The sequence below is a fragment of the Trachemys scripta genome, chromosome 2 (genome assembly GCF_013100865.1).
Source record: "Trachemys scripta elegans isolate TJP31775 chromosome 2, CAS_Tse_1.0, whole genome shotgun sequence".
Taxonomy (NCBI): domain Eukaryota; kingdom Metazoa; phylum Chordata; order Testudines; family Emydidae; genus Trachemys; species Trachemys scripta.
In genome coordinates this window covers 163,287,123-163,308,985 of record NC_048299.1, presented here as the reverse complement: position 1 = coordinate 163,308,985, position 21,863 = coordinate 163,287,123, and the positions used below count along the sequence as shown (strand labels likewise).

The window sequence follows — 21,863 nt, the reverse complement described above, 5'->3', positions numbered from 1 at the left end:
AAATCAGTTTTCATTACATTTTTTTATTTAAAATTCCAGTTTGGGGGTCTCTGGCCCCATTGATGCCAATGGAGCTATGGATGACTGACACCAGCTGGGGATTTGGCCTCATTGATTCCAAAGGAGTGATGGCCAATTCACACCCAGTCGGCATCTGGCCCACTGACATCAATGGCGCTACGGCTGCTTGACACCTGGTGGGACCTGGCCCATTGGCTCCAGTGGAACAACCGCTGATTCACACCAGCAAGGGTAGCGGTTGTGTCTAGAAATCAGCTCCATTAAGCACTAATAATCCCCGTTCAGGGACACACCCTCTGCCGTTCTTTGCGCCTCCTGCCCCATGGCCCCTCCTCCTGCACAATCTGCCCGCTCCTGGTTGCCAGTTTTGGTTGGACGTATTCCTGGAGGTTTCATCACACGACAATCTTTAATAATGCCTGGAGGCTCCGGCAGCCCTAACTGGGAACGCCCTCTGCACGGAAAGCGGCAGGAAGGACAAAGTTCATTTTGCTGACTTCACCTTGTGCTGGGAGCTTTTGCCATGAGCTTGGAGCGCTGACCTGAGCACGCGGCCCAGGCTTTCAGGGAGGTAAAGAATTCCATTTCTCCTCCTTGCCCTTCTCTTTCTGTCCACCTTATTTCTATCTTCCTCCCCTCCCAATGAGCTTAGGGTGACCAGATGGGAAGTGTGAAAAATCGGGACCGGGGTGGGGGGTGTAATAGGAGCCTATATAAGAAAAAGCCCCCAAAATCGGGACTGTCCCTATAAAATCTGGACATCTGGTCACTCTACTGCCGCTCTCTGTCCCCCGCCCCCCACACACATTCTTTCTGTCTCCCGCCCTGGCTTGTCCCTTCTGTGCTGGTGGGACCCCCTCGCTGCCACTGTATGTGACAGGTGAGGTCCCCTGCTGGGCCCAATGCACAACAGATGTGAGCCTGTTACAACCTCAGCTCCAAACTCTGGCCCCTGTGCTCAAGCTGGGGAGGTGGGTGTTTTCAGTTTGGCACAGTCCTTCCCCCACCTCCCGTGCCAGACAAGATGGCCGCGGTCATGCTTGCTGTCCTGGCAGGTAGGGGAATGATCCTGTATCCTCTGGGGGCGCTGCCCCATCCAGCCCCATGGCTGCACGAGCTGTGTCAGAGGAAGACGGCGCTGCTGACTTGAGAAAGGCCCCCATAAATAAATAAAAAAAAATTAGTCTGTTTATTTGTCCTCTGGGGTCAGTGCCATGTAGGGTCATCCGGTTTCTGTCAGCTGTTCTCTCCGATCGAGAGCTGGAAACTCTTAAAAACGCAACCGGAGATTCCCCCATAATCCGGGGCGTGCAGGAGTCAGGGTTTGAAAAAAATCATTCGATCTCATGAGAGCTGGCGGCGCTGGGAAAGAGCAAGTGCCGTAGCTGGCATCCGGCCCAACCCCAGCGGCCTTCAGAGCTAAAAGCGCGAGTCTGTAGCACTCCTGTTGGGAGGGGAATGATGGTCCAGTGGTTTGGGTGCTGCTAGCTTCAGACCCTGCTGACTTGGTTACAATTCCTGCTCTGCTACAGGCCCCTCGGGTGACCTCGAGCAAGTCAGTGAATTGTTCTGGGGGTAATAGCTGTGCCTTGCTTCAGAGGGGGCTGTGAAGATCAATACAATGATGTTCTATAGATTTTAAGGCCAGAAAGGGCCATTAGATCATCTAGTCTGACCTCCTGCATAACCCAGGCCAGTGAATCTCACCCAGTTACCCCGGTATTGAGCCCAATCACTTGGATTAGACTAAAGCATTTCAGTCTCCAGGAGATTAAATTGCTGAGTGTCCTAGGCAGAGAACAGTTGAGGACAAGGTGCCCCTGAGGGCTCTGCAATGGCAGGGAATTGATTAGGTGAGAAACACCCAAGTGGTCTTGGCAGATGATTCATGCTGCAGAGGAAGGTGAAAACCCCCAAGGTCCCTGCTAATCTGAGCTGGGGAACAGTCCTTCCTGCACATGCGAGCAAGACCCACCAGCCACATAGCTAGAAAGGATTCTTCGGACAGCCTCAGAGCACTAGTCTGTCCTGTTTCCACCTGTGGACAATCCCTGATGCTAAAGAAAAAGGGGGACAGAGAGGAAATGAAGTATACATCTGGCCAAAGTGTGCATGGAGACAAATAATTCCTTCCTGACCTCCTCAGTGGCCATAACCCTGAAGCATGATATTTGATTACAGCCATTGTCTTAGTGCAGAGCTGCATGTGTTGTGAGCATGTTGAGGGCAGTGCAGGCAATCCTGTTCTCCCCATGGCCCATGAAGGAAGGGGATTAGCACAGGGACTCAAAGATTGTGAGGCAGCCGACACTGTGGTGATGGGGTCCATATAGCTAGAGCTAAAGTGGCTGGGCTGTAATAGACTTATGCCTTGCACTGACTGGTGGGTTACACGTGCAGGATAACTCACCTTCAGAGGAAATTTCCTCTCCTAAAGTAGAATTTAGGTCTCCATAAAGCAAGGGTGGTTGGATCCCTAAAAAAGCTCTTGGGTTTGTGTGGTGTATTGAGGACTGTTTTTGCATTGCAAGCTATCACTTTAAGAATGTTTTTTTCCTGATCCTGTTTGCAGACTAAAGGGCTCTAGAGGGGAGTGAGTGATCAGTCAGTCTGCAGCCAGCCAGCCTGCCTAGAGCAAGGTGGGTGAATTGGGCCTCACTGCCTTAGGGAGCAGCCTGCTTTGTCTCTCTCTGTTTTGGAATTCTTGAGGTGTGTTATTCTGAATTCTAGGAATTAAAGTAGCATCATGTTGCAACCTTCCAGCAAGAGAGTTTTATGTTTTTATCTCATTTCTGTGCGTGTGCTATGAACATAGCACTCTGTTTTACAGGGCATTGCCATATAGCGGCATCATGGCCTCAGCAAACCCTGTGGAGAGACTGCAGGATGAGGCCGTGTGCCCCATCTGCCTGGAATTCTTCACTGATCCGGTGAGCATTGACTGTGGGCATAACTTCTGCCGTGCCTGCATCAGCCGGTACTGTGAGACGTGGAAGGAGGAAAGCCTTGGTAAACCCGTCCAGTGCCCCGTCTGCAAAAAGAAATTCAAGAAGGACAACTTCCGGTCCAACTGGCAGCTGGCCAACATGGTAGAGAACATCCTGAAGCTGAGGGCTGCGAGGGGAGAGGAGCGGGCGGAGCCGTTCTGCCAGCATCACCAAGAGCAGCTCAAGTTGTTCTGCGAGGAGGATGGGAAGGCCATCTGCGTGGTGTGCCGGGAGTCCCGAGAGCACCGGGAACACACGGTGGCACCCGTGGAGGAGGCTGCCCAAACATACAGGGTGAGAGTCCGCTGGGTGCAGGGGCTCCTGGGTGCTACTCTGCTGGGGAGCTGGGGGCTAATCACAGCCACAGGTGCAGCTGGGGTCTCCTCTCCACTGATGCAACTTTGTTTGAAAGTTTGGGTGGGGCTACAAGTCTTTTCTTGTGTTGAGAAAACACTTTTCCCTCAGCAGGCTGGGCTGCTTGTCCATACCCGGGGCAGGCCCTCAGGATACCTGGTTCAGTTCCCAGCTCTGACACAAATAGACCAAACAACGGCTTTAGGGATTCTTCATTGCAACCAAGCGAGCTTTTCGGGGAGAAACATGAATATTTTTCACAAAATTGTCCATGTTGAAAAAAAAACAACATTTTTTCTTTGGGGGCAGGGGAACTTCTAAGCAAATCTTTGGACAGGCTTTATTTACAGGGGAGCCTGTGTGTGGCTAATGGCCCACTTTTACTGGTACACAAGGACACCCCCGGTGACTGATCCCAGGCAGGAGTGGTGGAAGTGCCCTAAAAGTGAAGGGGCCCACAGGCTCCTGAACTGTGGCCCCGCCCCCATGCCGCCCATTCCCCCGCGGCCCCGCCCCATCTCTTCCTCCAAGGCTCTGCTCCTGCACCACCTCCTCCCTCAAGCCCCCACCCACCGCACACTCCTCTCTGCCCCTTCCCCATCACTCGTTCTTATGGCCAGTAAAGATTGGGGGAGCCATGGCCCCCTGGTCCCCCCAGTTCCATCACCCCTGACAGGGCTGGCTCCAGCGTTTTTGCCACCCCAAGTAGTGGGGGGGGGGAAGCCGCCGCTTCATTCTTTGGCAGCAGTTCTGTGGCAGGTCCTTCCCTCCGAGAGGGACTGAGGGACCCGCCACCGAATTGCCAACGAAGAGCTTGACGTGCCGCCCCTTCCCATTGGCCGCCCCAGGCACCTGTTTGCTGCACTGGTGCCTGGAGCCGGCCCTGACCCCTGATCCCAGGCCTCTGGATCTTCAACCACACACCGCTCCTGTTTGCGCTTACAGACCAGGGGCCATTAGCTGAGATGCAGTAGCAGCCTTACAACCCCCTCTGCGTGGTCAGGTCACAGGTCTGGTGGAAGCCAGAAGTGGTCAGCACCTCAGTGGCAGGTGCATGGCCCTCCCGGATGCCCTCCTGACCAGCGCTGCTCTTCCCCCTCAGAGCAAAGTCCAGCAAGCCCTGACTCAGCTCAGGAAGAAGATGGAAGCTGCCAAGAGGCTGGAGGTCAAGGAGAACAGGAAGATCAAGGAATGGCAGGTGAGTGTCTCCCTGGTGGGACGGTAGATCCACTCCAGTTCAACCACAACCTATTGAGGCCTCGCTCTTGGTCACCTTGTGTCAGTGCAGCGCCCAGTGCGACGGGGCCTAGCTGCTACCATGATACAAATTAATAATAATAATAGCAAGGTATTAACTGGTGACTTCTTTTGTATTTAGTGATGACCCTGGCTCAGGGATCTGTGGGGACTGAACAAAGCATCTGCCTCTAAAAGATGAAGTTTATTAGCTCAATGACTGTAGATGTCCAAGTTAGCAGGTCCGGCCTCCTGCCTAACCCAGGCCAGAGAATCTCCCCCAGCAATTCCTGCCTCTGTCCCAATAGCTCCTGGCTGAGCTAGAGCGGAGCTTTGAGACAGAGACGCCCCATCTCCACAGACAGACTCTCAGGGATGGAGCAGACACTACTAGACCCCTACATGTGCTGTAGCTGCTGTGGGGATCTGGGAGCACGTTAGCACAGATGTAGGGGGAGCACGGCTCAGGGACGCTGCTCCTCTGACCCCCTGTGCTCTCTGAGGACACCCTGCTCTGGCTGTGGGCCTCCATCTCTCTTGAGAGGAATCCTGAGATTCTGCCACTCTCAGACCGGGTCCTGCCATGCAGTCCCCTGTGTATCATGCACATGTGGGCTGTCCCTTGGGGAGCACCCAACCCACGGTCCATACAGTAGCCAGACTTCTTATAGCAATAGCGGTGTGTCCGTAACCATCTGGACAAAGTACTTCAGAGAAAAGGACCCTGACTCATCAAAAGGTCTCCACGCACATCCGCCTTACCTGGAATCCTGCCAACTCCCAAGGGTCTAACTTTCCTCAGGCTAGTTCTCCATAGCTCTCAAAAACCTTTCCCTCTACCTTGAGGGTGTAAGCCTCTTTGAGACCCCCACCCCAAAGGGACCCAGCCTCCCTGGGCAAACTTGTCAGGGGCCGAGCCAGGGCATCAAAGCAAATGCATCTTTCATTGTATGTTAAGTGTTTCCGAGAAGCATATACCTGGATCCATCTGTCCCTTCTTGGGTGCCTTTCCTGCCACCCCTGCTATCAAGCTGGATAGATCTATTAAGACAGTGAACTTCCCAGTAACCCGGTCAAAATATAGTCTGTCTAGACCATTATGGACAGCTCCAAATCTGTCACATCCACTCTAGCAATTTTAACATCCTCTACTCCAGACTGTAAGTTAGGCCTGTATATATATTTTTTTCCCCATGACAGATCTTTCTTCCTGATTTTTGATGGGAAATTTCAGAATGAAATGAAGATCTTCCTTACATTCTGAGCCAATGTGAAATTTCCCCTTTGGTTCAAATTCTTCAATGGGAGATTTAAAGAGCTCAATCTCTTTAGCTTCTCGAGAAGAAGAGTGAGATGTGACTCGATGGCAGTGTAGAAGTTGTGACAAAACGGGGTTTTATTCATCTTGTTATACTGCAGGCGAGTCTTACTGTCCTATACTAATACTGTGGGTACCTCAGTTTCCCAGTGTGCTGCACCAATACTTCTGTGGTGGGAACTGAGAGAGACCAGGTAACACCTTTGGCCTGAGAAGTGAGACAAAGAGAAGGGGGAGGAGCAATGGGGGTGTCGGAGGTCTGGTCGCTGGAAGCGGGCAGTAGGGTGACCAGGCAGCAAGTGTGAAAAATTGTGACGGGGGGGGGGGGGTAATAGGCCTCTATATAAGAAAAAGCCCCAAATATTGGGTCTGTCCCTATAAAATCAGGACCTCTGGTCACTCTAGTTGGCAGTCTGCTTGGGGGGACTGGAACAGGGGGAGTCCAGGACTTCTGGCCCAGGACTACCCAAGATGGACTTGGCTGAAAGTCACTGATTTCTGTGATAGCAAGCTCTGTGCTACGCTGCGTTCCTGTCAACCAATAAACCTTCCGTTTAAGGAAGGGGATGATATAGATGCCTTCCTCACCGCCTTTGAGACGGCCTGCAATATGCACCTACAGGCTTCGGCATCTCACCCCCTTACTGGGTCCCAAGACCATAGGGATGTTCAGGCAGACAGATGGGGTGGAAGCAGGGGACTATGAACTGTTCAAACAAGCCCTGCTGCGCAGGTTTGAGCTGACCCCCAAGCAGGGGCAGCTCTAGCTTTTTTGCCGCCCCAAGCACGGCAGGCAGGTTGCCTTCGGCGGCATGCCTGCAGGAGGTCCGCCGGTCCCGTGGCTTCGGCGTACCCGCCGCCGAATTGCTGCCGAATTGCCGCCGAATCCGTGGGACTGGCAGACCTCCCGCAGGCATGCCGCCAAAGGCTACCTGACTGCTGCCCTCACAGGGACCGGCAGGGTACCCCCTGCGGCTTGCCGCCCCAGGCACGTGCTTGGAGCGCTGGTGCCTGGAGCCGCCTCTGTCCCCAAGGCGTACAGGAAAAGGTTCCAGAGTATGCAGAAGACCCAGGGGATGACCAGTCTGGAACTGGTCATGGTGATGGAGGAATACACCCACAAGAGGGTGAATGGGGACGGGGCCCAGACCAAGGAGGACGTGATTGAACTGATGGGGCTGGAGCGACTATATGAACTCTGTCCCCCGACCTGAGGATGGGGCTGGTGGACAAGAGGCCAAAGGAGCTGCACCACGCAGGGCTGCTGGCTGACGATTTTGTAGATAGCAGGTCGGGATATGGAATGGAATCCTGGGGGGACAGGCCCACATCAGGGCAGAAGGTGGGGGGCGGGTCACCCAGAGCTACCCAGAAGGGAGTCTCGGATAAATCCCTCCTGAGAGGCACAGCCAATACCAGAGCTGATTGACCAGTCGCAGGAGACCAATGGGACCTGAGGTTTAATTACTGTGGGCAGAGGGGCCACAGATGGGCCCGGTCCCAAAAGCTCAGGGACAGGATAAGCAAACCGAGCCCTCAGAGGGTTACCTGGGTGGGAGCCCAGCCAGAGGAGGGGAAGGGGCTGGCTCCCCAGGCAGGAGGGGCTGGTAGTTTAGCAATGGCTCCAAAGGGAAGAGGAGTCTCCCAGGCCAGCTCCTTGGGGAGGCTTGATACTCCGGATTCAAAGTTCTCAGTCTACAGTGAGTGCAGGGCAGCCCCTGAGGAGTGAGTGCCTCATTCCCCTGGAGGTGGATAGGATGCAGGTCACTGGGTCCGAGGTGGTGGCTCCAGATTGGGTGGTGCCCAACACCTACCTGATGCTGACGGGTGTCTGTGGGCCCCCATTTAAGGTACCTGTGGTGAGGGTACATCTGAAATGGGGGGCCAAGAAGGGGCCCAAAGATGTGGGGGGGTGCACCATCAATTGCCAACCGAGGTGCTGATGGGGGGGTGACCGGGTGGATTGGCCAGGCAGCTCCCAAGCACCCTAATCATCACCCATAGCCAGAGCCAGCGAAAGGCACTCTGCCCTGACACCGGGGGCAGGGCCCTGCAGGGGGCACAGGACCCTACCCTGGTGGGAAAGGAGTCACTGGGGACAGGACTTGGCCAGGCTGTGGCCTCGGACCCAGCCAGTGAGAGGGAGCAGGTTCCCATCCCTTCCCCAGCCGCTGAATTCCAGGCCAAGCTGCGGAAGGATCCCTCCCTGGAGAAGCTGAGGGAACTTGCTGGCCACAGCACGGCGAAACCTCTGGGGGAAGGCTGCCAGGAGAGGTTCCTGTGGGAGAAGGGATTCCTGTACCAGGAATGGGCTCCCCAAGGGGAAGTAGAACCATGGGGGATCAGGAGACATCTGATAGTCCCCCAGAAGTACCGCCACAGGCTATTGTACCTGGCCCATGACATCCCTCTCTCGGGACACCAGGGAATCCAGCACACCTGGCAGAGGCAGCTGTGGAACTTTTACTGTCCCTGGGTCGTTGATGCCGTCCAGCAGTACTGCAGGTCCTGCGACCCCTGCCAGAGGGTGGGGAAGGCCCAGGACAAGGAGAAAGCAGCTTTGAGGCCCCTGGCCATCATAGAGGAGCCTTTCCAGAAGGTGACCGTGGACATAGTGGGGCCCCTCAGCAAGGCAACTCAGACAGGGAGAAAATACATTCTGGTGGTGGTAGATTTCACTACTCGCTATCCTGAGGCCGTGGCGCTGTCCTCTATCGAGGCAGACACTGGCAGACGCACTGCTGACCATTTTCAGCAGCGTGGAGTTCCGCAAGGAGGTCCTTACAGACCAGTCTCCAATTTCATGCCAACTCTGCTCCAGTGCTTGTGGCAGAAGTGTGGGGTCCAACACCCCTGGGCCTCAGTGTATCACCCTCAGTCCAACGGGCTGGTGGAGAGGTTCGATGGAACTCTAAAGATGATGCTGAAAACCTTTATGAACCAGCACCCACAGGACTGGGACAAGTATTTACCCCACCTGCTGTTCACGTACCGGGAAATGCCCCAAGAATCAACAGGATTCTATCCTTTCAAGTTGCTGTATAGGAGGAGAGTGAGGGGATCCCTGGACTTGCTGAGGGAAGAACGGGAGGAGAAGGCCTCCCCCGATGGAGAATCAGTGGTGGAGCATGTACTGACCTTCTGGGAAAAGCTCACTGAGCTCATGGGCTTGGCCAGGGAAAATCTAGCCAGGGGCCAATGGAAGCAGAAGCTCTGGTACGACCGCTCAGCGCGTGCCTGCTTCTATGCCACCGGGTACTAGGTGATGGTTCTCATTCCCGTGAGAAAGAACAAACTACAAGCTGCTGGGGACAGGCCTTTTAAGGTCATCAAGCAGCTGGATGAGGTGAACTATGTAGCGGAACTGTCTAACCGGGCTCACAGCCACCAGGTGTACCATGTCAACATGGTGAAGCCGTACTTTGACAGGGAGAATTTGGTACTGGCTGTGTGTGGCCATTGGGAGGAGCAGGGAGATGATCCCCTGGTGGATCTATTCCCTGAGACAGGTGCTGGACCTTCGCTGGAATCAATTCCCCTCTCTGACCAGCTAACCCCTGCCCACCAGACAGAGATCCGAGGGGTGCTGGGTTCCTACCAGCAGCTGTTCTCAAACTGGACTGGGCTCACTAACCTGTCTGTCCACCAGGTGGAGACAGGAGCCCACCCTCCTGTAAGATGCTCCCCATTCCGGGTCACTGGGAAAACTGCCCAGAACCTGGAGAGAGAGGTCAAGGACATGCTGGCTATAGGGGTGATCCAGCCGTCCTCCAGCCAGTGATGTTGATCCCCAAGAAGGACGGGTCCGTCCGGTTTTGTGTGGATTACTGGAAGCTTAATGCCATCACCAAGTTTGATGCCTACCCCATGCCTAGGCCTGACGAGCTCCTAGACAAGCTGTGGGGGCTCGTCGTTGTCTCACTATGGATCTCACCACGGGCTACTGGCAGGTACCTTTGAATCCAGTTGCCCAGCTGAAATCTGCATCACCCCTCTGGGGTGGATGGATGGGGTGGAAACAGGGGACTATGAACTGTTCAAACAAGCCCTGCTGCGCAGGTTTGAGCTGACCCCCAAGCAGGGGTGGCTCTAGCTTTTTTGCCGCCCCAAGCACGGCAGGCAAGCTGCCTTCGGCGGCATGCCTGTGGGAGGTCCCCGGTCCCACGGCTTCGGCGTACCCGCCGCTGAATTGCCGCCGAATCCGCGGGACCGGCAGACCTCCCGCAGGCATGCCGCCAAAGGCTGCCTGATTGCCGCCCTCACAGGGTCCGGCAGAGAATGGCAGAAAAAAGCCAATGGCTGGGAACGGCGGCCAGACAAATTCAAAGTAGATATAAGGCACAGATTGTTAACACGAAGGGTGATTAACCACTGGAACAAACTACTAAGGGAAGTGGCGGATGCTCCATCTCTTGGTGGCTTTGAATCTAGATGGGACGTCTTTCTGGACGCTTTAATCAATCACAAGTTATTGGTCTCAGGACAGGGGTGACAGGGTGAAATTCAATGGCTGGGCTATGTAGGAGGTGAGACTAGAATCTAATGGTCCCTTATGGCCTTGGAATCTGTACATTTATTAAATAAAAAACGTTGGTTTTGTTTCATTTTTCGAAATCTGGATAGTGGGGGGACATCAAACAATTTGGAGAAAATGTGTAGGGGGGGGAGTTCGATGAGAAAAGTGTAGGGGAAGGTTGGCTGGTTGGTGTGTAAGTAGCACATAGTTTTTCCTCAGTCCTGTTGGTTTTTTTACTTCTCCCGGCAGGAGAAAGTGAAGGTTCAGCGTCAGATCGTCATGTCAGAGTTCGAGCAGATCCGCCAGTTCTTGACTGAGGAGGAGAAGTTGCTGCTAGAGAAGCTGGCGACGGAAGAGAAGGACTTAATTCAGAGAGTACAGGCCAACCTAACTGACCTCTCGGAGCAGAGCTCTGCCCTGGCCAAACTCATTGCAGAGCTGGAGGAGGAGTGCCGGAAATCGTCTGTGGAGCTGCTGGAGGTGAGATGTGTTGGGTGTGTCAGCAGGTGACTGGGTGGCCAAGGAGGTAAGGTACAGGGCAGTGATGTGAGAGGCCTGGGTTTTAATCCCAGCCTGTCTCTGTGTGACTTTGCCTTCTGTGGGCATCAGTTTCTCCATCTGTTAAATGGGGTTAACTGGTAGAATTGGTTGGGAAATGACTTGGGATTTTTCCCTCTGCTGAAAAAGATTTTGTTTTCTTCAAAAATTTGGGCTGGAAAAACCCCCAAATGGAAAATGTTAGGATTCACCAAACAAGGCTTTTTCACAGCAGACACTGATTCTCCTCCGTTTCTCCTCTGCAGGGTGTGAGGTGTCCACTGAGCAGGTAGGTGACTGTGGTCCATCTCCGTGCCATTTCTGCTATGGATGGGTGCGCTGGGAGCTGAGATAACGAGGCATTTCTCCCCGTAGTGCTGAAACTATCAAACTGCGGGAGCCAGAAGCCATCCCCACTGAAGTGAAGAATAGATACAAATTCCCTGAGCGTTGCCTGGATATGAAGAAAATGCTACAGAAATTCAAGAGTGAGTGACACTGCATGGGATGGAATTTGCTGGGGATCCCAGGGAGAACAGAAGAATATACACGCCGTGTGTGTTTGGGCGGGGGGTGGGCAGAAAGTAATGTGATACTTGGATGCATACACAGGGGAATCTGGAGTAGGAGTAGAGACGTTATTTTACCTCTGTGTTTATCACTGGTGCGACCGCTGCTGGATTCCTGTGGCCACAATTCCAGAAGGATGTTGATAAATTGCAGAGGGTTCAAGGAAGAGCCGTGAGAATGGTTGAAGGATTAGAAAACCTGCCTTCTAGTGAGAGACTCAAGGAGCTCAGTCTATTTAGCTTAACAAAGAGAAAGTTCAGGGGTGACTAGATCACAGTCTATAAGTACTTCCATGGGGAACAAATATTTAATAATAGCAGCCTCTTCAAGCTAGCAGGCGAAGATCTAACAAGATTCAGTGGCTGCTAGTTGAAGCTAGACAAACTCAGACTGTAAATACAGCGTGACTTCTTAACAGCGAGGGTGGGTAGCTACTGGAACAACTTACCAACGACTGTGGTGGATTCTCCATCATTGGCCATTTTTAATTCAAGTTTGGATGGGGTTTTTTTTTCTCTCTAAAAGATCTGCTCTGTGTTACACTGGAGGTCAGGCCAGATTGTCACAGTTATCCCTTCTGGCCTTAGATCTCTGTGCAGGTAGGGAGGGTGTGGTTTGTACCTAAGGGGAGGTAGGCCCACAGTGCTGAAGTGGGAAGCCACGATGTGTGGGCATGGGGCCGTAGTGAGGGGTAGAACCACAGCATGGGATGAGGCTACATTCTGGGAGCCATGGTCCAGAGATGGGATCAAACCTGCGACCGCTGGAGCTAAATGCATGATCCTCTACTGCATGAGCTAAAAGCCATCTGTCGCTTAGCTAAGACTGTAAAGCAGACTCATTAATCTCTCTCAAAGTAGTCTTGGTGCCACTAGCTGGGACAGAGCACCACACCCAGGAAGTGTGTGGGTTACACGGGGACATGGCCGTGATACAGAGGATGGAGCTTCATTTTGGGGGTGGGACCATGGTGTGGTGTGGGGCTATATTCTGGGGGCGTGGCCACAGGGCAGAGGTGCAGCCAGGGCTTGTGGGTGGGGCAATGTGGTCCCTGGATCATGGAGTGTTGGCCGCAGGCTGGTCTGACAGTGCTGGTCTGACTCTCTCATCTCTCCATACAGCGGACGTGACTCTGGATCCCGAGACAGCCCACGTGTGCCTGGAGCTGTCCAAGGACCGTCGGGGCGTGCGGCTGGGGGAGCCGCAGCGGGACATCCCGTCCCACGCCAAGCGTTTCGACACGTACCGCTGTGTGCTGGGCGTGGCGGGGCTGCGTACGGGGCGGCACTACTGGGAGGTGGAGGTGGAGGCGGGCGACAAGGCCTACTGGACGCTGGGCGTAGCGCGGGGCTCGCTGCGAAGGAAGGGCTGGTTCAGCATGGAGCAGGAGGAGGGCATCTGGGCTGTGCGCCTCATCAGGGGACAGTACCACGCCCTCACCTGCCCCGAGACCAGACTGTCCCCAAGCCGCAGCCCCCAGCTCCTGGGCATCTTCCTGGACTGTGACGGCGGGAGCATCACCTTCTATGAGGCCGAGGGCATGGAACCCATCTTCTCCTTTGCCACCGGCGCCCCCTTCCCCGAGCCGCTCTACCCCTTCTTCTGGCTCATGTGCCCCGGCACCAGCCTCAGGATTTGCCCCACGGTGTGAGGGGGGGAGAAGCAGGCCTGACGGGCTGGGGAATGGCATGGGGGTGGGCAGTGTCCCTGACAGGGCCTCTGGGTGGGACAGTGGCTCCTGCCCCATCACACCAACACCCCCCTAATCGTCCAGTAGCTGGGAACCGCTCAAGGCTGTTGGAGTTGGGGGGGCTCCCTCACCCTAGCAGCAGCAGGGGTGGGGGGCAGGGAGATGAGGTATGCCAGCCAGCTCCCCTCCCCTCCCCCAGCTCTCAGGGCCGAGGGGGTCCTGCCTCGGTAAGTGTGTGTGTATACATGCTCCCATAGAACATCCATCCAGCCCTGTGCACCTCCCTCGCCTACCAACATCCTGGAGCTGAGACCAAGAGGGGCAGAGGTGGCAGAGCCGGGCCTGGTTGCTCAGTGGGACGGGCTCACCCGCACTGTTTGGACCTCAGTCTCTGCCCCCTGGTGGGATGTCCTCGCTCCCCCTCCCCCAAAGAGCCCTCGCTCTGCTGGGTTGGGTTGGTGAGAACCATTTTTTTTTAGAATAAACTGAATGTAAAGATGCGGCACGTTGTGAGTTACTGACCTCTCCACCCCACCCCCGCCAGGGTGGTGAAGCACTGGAATGGGTTCCCTAGGGAGGTGGTGGAATCTCCTTCCTTGAAGGTTTTTAAGGTCAGGCCTGACAAAGCCCTGGCGGGGATGATTTAGTTGGGGATTGGTCCTGCTTGGAGCAGGGGGTTGGACTAGATGACCTCCTGAGGTCCCTTCCAACCCTGATATTCTATGATTCTATGAACAGCCCCGTGGGGCAGCACCACCTTGTGATTCAAACCCTTGGGAACTAAAACGAGAGTTATTCAGAACCCAGAGCTCATCGTCTTCCTAAAACTACGGACAGTTTGGGGAGAAACCCACCCTAAAGCCCCCGTAGTGTCTGCACTGCTGGTGCTGCACTCCGGGACTTGACTCCAAAACTAGAATGGGAGGCCATCCGGGCAGGGACAATGTCTGGGATCACAGGAGGGATCCATCAAGAGCCCATTATTATTACTGTGAATTCAACCAGAATGGGGGTCCTGTTGTGCAGGGCACTGCACAGACGCTGGCCCTGCCTGAGTCTGGCGAGAGCCTGAGACAGTTGCTCTGAGGGGATGGGTTTCATACACTGTGTCCAGGAGGCTGAATCCTGCTGCTCAAGGGCTCTGATAATCAGGGGTTAAATCTACACGGCTCAGAGTCCTCTGGGAACTAGAGACCCCTAGAAAATTGATTTTTGATGACATTTTTCAGTTTTTAGTGGTTTTAAAAACCTAGCCCCTAGATTTTATGTTTGGAGTCATGGGGTTTATTTTGTTCCAGGTTTCCCTCTTAGGGTTTGTTTGCACTCACAATGCTTGACTCTCATTGGATAAACTTGCCTTGCGGGGAGCTAGCATGGGCCACCTTTGCACCCCTCTGCCTCCTCCACCCTTTAGTTCCCTCCCATAGCTCCACTGGCCTCCATCCCACATCCCTCCCACCCACGCTCCTGTGCCCCATCCCCCTTCCTCCTCCTGCACCCTTCTCTGCCTCCTGACTCTTCATGCCTCTGCCCCCACCTCCTCAGCCCTCCAACTCTGTCCCATAGCCGCTTTCTACCCTTCATCCTGCTGCGCCTTTCTGCCCTGCGCCCTCCACCATGCGTCCTATGCCCTGCACCCTCTGCCCATCCCCACACAGCAATTACTGGGAACAAGCCCCACTCCTACCTCCCGGCAGGATTCCCAGAACAGAGTTGCTCCTGGGAGCATTAGGCACTGTGGGAAAACCTGCCCCCATCCTCCTGGGGCATGATTGGAGGCAAGGACTGAACTCCCACAATTCACTCCTGCCGTGAGTATGGCTGAGGGGTTTTGTGTGCGGGTGGGTCTGCAGCGCCCCCTGTTGGGCCCTTGTTCCCAGGTGTGCGTGGGTGTGCGTGCGCGCACTCCATTGGTCCATAGGGTTTTAGGCAAGACAGAAGCACAAGTCTGACTGTGCAGACAGACGGTGTGAGGGCTGTATGTTTGCGGCAGCCACTGTGTCTGAGTAAACTGGATTCTGCAGCCACAAAAGCTGGTCTCAGTCCAGTAAGTGAAGGAAGCGCCCCCCCACCCCCCCCAGGGGAAAGGCCCCATATCACATTCCCTGCCCCCAAGACAGACAGTCAGCTCCTTCCCAACTCTACCATCCCCAATAGCTGCAGTCCTTCACTGCAGTGCCCCCACACCCCCGCCCCCCTCCACTGCCAAGCTGGGTTGTTATTGTTTATTTGAGTTATGGTGGGGCCTATAGGCCAGGTGCCCATTGTGCTGGGCGCCGGACGAACACAGAACAAAGAGAAAGCGCCTGCTCCCAAGAGCTCACCATCTGTGGGGGCAACATGAACTCTGGATCAGCCCAGGGGCCCCTCTAGCCGGTGTCCCAGCTCTGACCATGCCTGGGAGCAGCCTGTTCAGAGGGGCGCACGGCCTGCAGTGGGCAGTTGTGGGAGGAGCTGGTTTGCTCCCAGTCTGAGTTTGGCTCCCGGCGTGAAGCGGGGCCAGGAGTGACTAGTGACGATGGAAAACTGTGAACGTTCTCGCTTCCCACCTGGACACCGAAGTGCGGCTCCTCTGCAGGTGTGAAGCGCCCTCTTTCCATCTGCCCCCAATCCCTTCACTGAGACATGTTTGGTTCTTGGACTCGGAAACACCAGGTGGCAATGAGTTCCACAGGGCACGGCAAAGGGCATTTCCTTTCACTGGACATGGGCTGTCTTTTGAAGTGTGGACCCCGGGATCGGACACAGGATCCAGGAATCGTCTCCCCAGTGCTGCATGCAGGAACACGCCTTCTCCACTGACTCGGTATTTCCCTGCTCACACAGCCCGGGAGCAAGCTACCCTCTTAACCACAGCACTGCAGTGTGGATTTACCTACATCCTTTTCAGGGCCTCTGCTTTCCAGGGGACAGTCTGCATTCTGCCGGTCTGGCCTGCATTCCTTGGGCCTAGAAAGATGACCTTGCATTTGGCTGTATTAAAAGGCACCTTGTTCAAATGATCTCAACTGACCCCGATTCCTCATAGACTTTAAGGCCACAAGGGACCATCATGATCATCTAGTCTGACCTCCTCCACGTTGCAGGCCACAAAACCTCCCCCATCCACTCCCTTAACAGGCCCGTAACCGCTGGCTGAGTTACTGAAGTTCTCAAATGATGATGTAAAGACTTCAAGAGACAGAGAATCCACCATTTACTCTAGTTCAAACCTACAAGTGACGTATGCCCCATGCTGCAGAGGAAGCGAAAAACACCCAGGGTCTCTGCCAATCTGACCCGGGGGGGGGGACACTACTCCCTCCTGACCCTAAACATGGCGAAAAGTTAGACCCAGAGCATGGGGGTGAGATCCATGAGCCAGCTCTGCCCCCATTGTTATTCCCACCCACTCACTTTTGTGCCACCGGCAAGCTTTGCCCTGACGTGTGTGATACTCTCCGGGGATGCCAATCAGACTCCATGCTTTACTTCACTTGACCCTCCTGCCCCCACGACCCAGCTCCTTCCCATCCTAGCCCCCACCCCCAAACTCTCCATCTAGGTGCTAGGACCCTCCCCCAGAGCCCATCCCCACCTTCCCAGCGTCCACCCCAATCTGACATCTGTCCTCCGCTCCTCTTGATCTCCAAGCCGGTCCCTGACCCCCAAGGGTGAGCCGTGGCCAGTCCCTAGCCCGTGTGAGTCCTCTGGTGTCTGATCAGGGCCGAACTCTGGCGGAAGTCCTTCCCGCACTGGGTGCATTTGAAGGGCTTCTCCCCAGTGTGGGTCTTCAGGTGGGCGCTGAGGGACGAACAGTGCAGGAAGCTTTTCCCACACTGGCAGCAGCTGTGCGATCTCTGCTGGCTGTGAGTCCTCTGGTGCCTGCCGAGGGCAGCGTGGAGCTGGAAGGCTTTCCCACAAGCTGCGCACCGGTGTGGCATCTTCTCCCCGTGGGCACTGCTCTGGTGGTTCAGGAGTTCGGTGCTGGCACTGAAGCCAGCCCCACAGTCAGGGCACTTGTGGGCCGCAGCCCCAGCGTCATGGCCCCTCCGGTGGGCGAGGAGATCGGAGCTGACGCTGAAGGCCTTGCCGCATTGTCCGCACTTGTAGGGCTTGTCTCCAGCGTGCAGCCGCTGGTGGATGAGGAAGCCAGAGTTCTGGGTGAAGCCTTTGCCGCACTGGTGGCAGCGGTAGGGTTTCTCACCAGTGTGGGTGCGCCAGTGCACCGTCAGGGTGGAGCTCATGCCAAAGCGCTTGCCGCACACAGTGCACTGGTAGGGGCGCTCCCCGGTGTGGGTGCGGCGGTGGGCCACCAGGTCGGAGCGCTGGGCGAAGGCCTTGCCACAGTCGGGGCAGGGGAAGGGGCGCTCGCCGGTGTGGGTGCGCCTGTGCGTGGCGATGTGGGAGCGCCGGGCAAAGCCCTTCCCGCACTGGGGGCAGCGGTGGGGCTTGTGGCCGGCATGGCCGCGCAGGTGAGCGGCCAGGTTGGAGGAGTCGGTGAAACCGCGGCCGCAGTCGGGGCAGCGGTAGGGGCGTTCGCCGGTGTGGGTGCCCTGGTGCTTCACTAGGTTGGAGCTGCGGCTGAAGCTCTTGCCGCACTCACCGCACTGGAACGGCCGCTCCCCGGTGTGCATGCGCCGGTGCTGAGCCAGGTGCGAGCTCCAGACAAAGCTCTTCCCGCACTCAGGGCATGTCTTCCGCTTCGCGCTCCCTGCACCCGGTGCTCCATCCGGCTGAGCCTCGGCCCCGGGCAGGTCCTCGGACGCCTCGCCCGACAAGGCTTCATCCTGCCACGGACTCCCCTCCTCATCCCTGTGCAGCATCTCAGCACCTATGGGAAGGAAACGGGAGACAATGAACAGTTGGGAGAGGGGAATCCTGGGAGAGAGAGAGAGAGATCAGCGACTGAGATCAGGGCCCATCACGCCAGGCACTGCACAGACACACAGTGACTGAGATCAGGCCCCCATCACACCAGGTGCTGCACAAACACACAGCAACTGAGATCAGGCCCCCATCACACCAGGTGCTGCACAGACACACAGTGACTGGGATCAGGGCCCATTACGCCAGGCGCTGCACAGACACACAGTAACTGGGATCAGGGATCCGTCACGCCAGGTGCTGCACAGACACACAGTGACTGAGATCAGGGCCCATCACGCCAGGCACTGCACAGACACACAGTGACTGAGATCAGGCCCCCATCACATCAGGTGCTGCACAGACACACAGCAACTGAGATCAGGCCCCCATCACACCAGGTGCTGCACAGACACACAGTGACTGGGATCAGGGCCCATTACGCCAGGCGCTGCACAGACACACAGTAACTGGGATCAGGGGCCCCGTTGTGCCGGGCGCTGCACAGACATACAGTGACTGAGATCAGCGCCCTGTAGCGGTGGGCACTGCACAGTGACTATAAAAACCATAAAAGATTAGGAGAAAGGTAACCTCAGAGAGCACAACTGTAATAGGTTGGGATCTTTAAAATACAAAGGCAGTGCACGATCCACTGGCTGGGAACAGAAGGGAGACAAATGGAGGCCGGGAATTAGGGGCCAGTGTTTATCTAGGAGGGGAAGGAACCACTGGGAGAGCTCCCCTAGGGAGGAGGTGGGTTGTCCATCACTGGGAGTCTGTCGGTGGAGATGGGGCGTCTCTCTCTCAAAGCTCCGCTCTAGCTCAGCCAGGAGTTACTGGGCCAGAGGCAGGAATCGCTGGGGGAGATTCTCTGGCCTGGGTTAGGCAGGAGGCTGGACTGGATGGGCACGATGGGCTCTGCTGTCTCTGACATCTATGCAATTCTAAGACATTATGACATGGAAAGGGCCAGATTCTGTGCTCATTACCAACTTCCTGCCACTAGAGCCGCGAGTGAGATTAAACAGGGCAGGAGCGAAATCTCTCCTCCTGTGTAGTCTTTGCTCTCTGCTCTTCGCAGAAGGATGGGAGGCAAAGGGCCAGAGCTGCTGTCAGAAATGAGTCAAGATCAGTGCAATCCATGCCACGGCCAGGAGGGCGTAATGCAGCTATTACAATGAAAAACTAGTTCCACTACAAAAAATGTTCCTTTCGCGGCTTCCGGCCTGAAGCATTTTTCGTCGCTTCAATATTCTTGGACCCAGATTTCCATCACGGTCATTAGCTACTTCTTTCATCCACTGAAAACCTGGGTGTTTCACACACATAAAATTCTCTGGGGCCTGACAACCCACTTCCCAGAGAATTTTGGCTGCAGGCAGCGGACTTTTTGAAAGAGGACCTTGCCTGGTCGTACTTTGCAAAAAGCAGTGCATTTCCAGAATCTTGCTGATTCCCCCTCCCCCGGCCCCAAATCCATTAAGAAGCTAGGAGAAAACCTGTGATTTGGAAACCAAGATCTATGGCATGCTATTGAACTAACCGGGATGGGACGGAACTGGGGCTGTGGCGGGAGGAGCTCACCCCAGCCCCACTGGGATATTTACATGTCTCAAAGATGCTCTCTGAGCTCTCTCACCTCTGTGGATGCCTTGTGGCCCATCCGTGTCCTCAGAGCCCTGGAGATCCCGGACGCAGGGTGCTTCCATGGGAATCAGAAATCCTGCCCTGGTGAGGAAGAGCAGGGCAAGCGGGAGATTTTCTCCAGGAGCTGAAACTGGCCAACTACTGAAAGTTCTGAGAAAAAACCTCTCTGGAATTTTGCCAACTGGGAAAGGGGGGACGGGGACACACAAAAACAATTTATTTTCTTTCCAACATTTCCATGAAAAATAGCCCCCTAACTTGCAGCCAGCAAACAGCGAGCAGAAAAAGCCCCCCCAGTTTCAGGGATGATCTGTTGTTCATGTACAGCAAGGAGTGGGGTCTGCACAGGCTCCTGGGAACGAGTCCACACACCCGCTTGGCCTGTTTCTCACAATCACTGAGCACCCCAGAGGGGGAATAGATAAACCTCACTAGAGCAGAGAGAGGCACAACCACTCTGAGGGGCTGCCCAAGGCAAGCACTGACCCCCAACTGCTACCCCCAACTCTAATCTACCAGACCCCCCTCCCCTGTCAGGGCCGGGGGCAGAACCCAGGAGTCCTGCTTTCCCGCACCTGCTGGCTGATGCACTCTCCCAGGCACCAAGGGATGCTCAGACCTGGCTCCCGGGCCCCCATAGCCCCAGGTCGTAATGCCGTGTGGAGGGAGAAAGGGAGGCACAATGGGGACTGGGGACTAGGACAGGAGCTGCACCACCAGGAAGTGCTGAAGAGATTGAGAGAGAGAGAAACATGAGCTTTGCCTCCCAGAGCCAGAGCCATCTAGTGGCTCCAGCCCCAGAACCACATCCCCAGACAACAAGGAGTCTGGTGGCACCTTAAAGACTAACAGATTTATTTGGGCAGAAGCTTTCGTGGGTAAAAACCTCACTTCTTCGGCTGCATGGCTAGGGACTGAGTTTCCTTGCTAAAGGCAGCTGTGCGGCTGGATCAAAGAAGGGGGGCTTCTACTGCAAATACTGAGCCAGGCCATCACAGAATACAATCAGACGTGCCACACAATAGAAGCCAGGAGTCCAGACTCCCAGCCCCTCCCTCTGCGCAAACCCACTACCCCCTCCCCCACCCCCGGCCCCGGCTTGCAGAGCTCACGAGCCCCTGCGCTGCTCTAACCTTCCCTTGTGTGTGAGGTTGTGTGTGTGTGTGGGTACGTGTCTCACTCTACTACCTAGCTATGCAGAGCATCAACCCCGGGCAGCTACTCCCTCAGGCCAGGGACAGGCGCCTCTCTCCTGCCGCTAGCAGGCCAGGGCTCTAAGCGTGCCGGTGATGGCACCAGAGGGGTGTTTACACCAATGGTCCCAGCTCAGGAGGGGCCATTTCCGTTGGGTGCCAAGGGAGCTAGCAGAGTTATTACCTAGGGCCCCTGTGCCAGGCGCTGTACGGACACAGAACAGAGACAGGCCAAGCCCCGAAGAGCTTGAAAATCTCATTGTCTTTGTGCAGCGGGATTCATACATATAACGGGCAGCAGGGCCCAATGTGATTCCCAATCTCCCCCAGTGATTCCTGCCGCCAGCCCAGTAACTGCTGGCTGAGCAAGAGCGGAGCTTCGAGAAAGGGACGCCCCATCTCCACAGAGAGACTCACAGTGAGGGAGAATCCATTCCGTCCGAAGGGGAGCTGATCCTGTTCCAGTGGTAAACCCCTCCCTGGTAAACACTGGCCCCTTATTCCCAGCCTGAATTCATCTCCCTTCAGCTCTCAGCCAGTGCATCTGTCTCTGCCTTTGTCTGGAGGTGAAAGAAGAACCCTCTGCTCTCAGCCATCCCCTCCAGGAATCTGTCTGTGGGCACTAGCCTAGTGCTGGGCCCAGCTATTGAGTCCAAATGGACGCTAGGTTCATACTTCTGCAGCTGGGCACATCTGGGTATGGGGTCTGTTGGTCACGGCAAGTGCACATCTTTGCCTGCACACAGGGTCATGGGAATGGTGGGCTCTGATCCACTGCACTGATAGGCACACACACAGCCATGCAAATATACTCACTTATCCACAAAGCCACTAGAGGTGGGATTTCAGTCCCATATAGAAACGTGGTCAATAAAAATATATATAACTAACCTCTAACAAAGGTCTCGCTAACGAGGTGTCTCTTTGCTATTAAAGAAGCTGATGC

General features: G+C 55.4%; 2 protein-coding genes across 6 annotated transcripts; one reads left to right on the top strand and one right to left on the bottom strand.

Moving 5' to 3' along the window:
• The first annotated feature begins 378 nt into the window (after positions 1-378).
• LOC117873092 (E3 ubiquitin-protein ligase TRIM58-like) lies at positions 379-13,729 on the top strand. Of its 3 annotated transcripts, XM_034762116.1 has the most exons (8): positions 379-592; positions 2,594-2,660; positions 2,852-3,302; positions 4,465-4,560; positions 10,682-10,912; positions 11,236-11,258; positions 11,345-11,457; positions 12,661-13,729. In XM_034762116.1, the coding sequence occupies exons 3-8, from the start codon at positions 2,874-2,876 to the stop codon at positions 13,188-13,190; spliced, it is 1,422 nt and encodes a 473-aa protein (XP_034618007.1). In that variant the 5' UTR covers positions 379-592; positions 2,594-2,660; positions 2,852-2,873; the 3' UTR covers positions 13,191-13,729. The 3 variants fall into 3 exon arrangements, with proteins under 3 accessions (XP_034618007.1, XP_034618009.1, XP_034618006.1); XM_034762118.1 differs by lacking the exon at positions 2,594-2,660 and having other exon boundaries at positions 2,837-3,302; XM_034762115.1 differs by lacking the exon at positions 2,594-2,660 and having other exon boundaries at positions 381-592.
• A 2,695-nt stretch (positions 13,730-16,424) lies between these two features.
• LOC117873094 (zinc finger protein 497-like) lies at positions 16,425-20,434 on the bottom strand. 3 transcript variants are annotated; one of them, XM_034762121.1, is made up of 3 exons: positions 20,300-20,434; positions 19,717-19,905; positions 16,425-18,042 (listed from the first exon to the last, which is right to left on the bottom strand). In XM_034762121.1, the coding sequence occupies exons 2-3, from the start codon at positions 19,784-19,786 to the stop codon at positions 16,901-16,903; spliced, it is 1,212 nt and encodes a 403-aa protein (XP_034618012.1). In that variant the 5' UTR covers positions 19,787-19,905; positions 20,300-20,434; the 3' UTR covers positions 16,425-16,900. The 3 variants fall into 3 exon arrangements, with proteins under 3 accessions (XP_034618012.1, XP_034618013.1, XP_034618014.1); XM_034762122.1 differs by having other exon boundaries at positions 19,717-19,874; XM_034762123.1 differs by having other exon boundaries at positions 19,717-19,805.
• Positions 20,435-21,863: the final 1,429 nt, after the last annotated feature.

Bases quoted from the DNA above. Each gene is read 5' to 3' on its own strand.
- LOC117873094 (XM_034762121.1), bottom strand. From the start codon at position 19,786: ATGGAAGCACCCTGCGTCCGGGATCTCCAGGGCTCTGAGGACACGGAT. The intron at 18,043-19,716 runs GTGAGAGAGCTC...TCCTTCCCATAG, and splicing joins GCCACAAGGCATCCACAGAG to GTGCTGAGATGCTGCACAGG.
- LOC117873092 (XM_034762118.1), top strand. From the start codon at position 2,874: ATGGCCTCAGCAAACCCTGTGGAGAGACTGCAGGATGAGGCCGTGTGC. The intron at 3,303-4,464 runs GTGAGAGTCCGC...CTTCCCCCTCAG, and splicing joins AGGCTGCCCAAACATACAGG to AGCAAAGTCCAGCAAGCCCT. The intron at 10,913-11,235 runs GTGAGATGTGTT...TCTCCTCTGCAG, and splicing joins CGTCTGTGGAGCTGCTGGAG to GGTGTGAGGTGTCCACTGAG.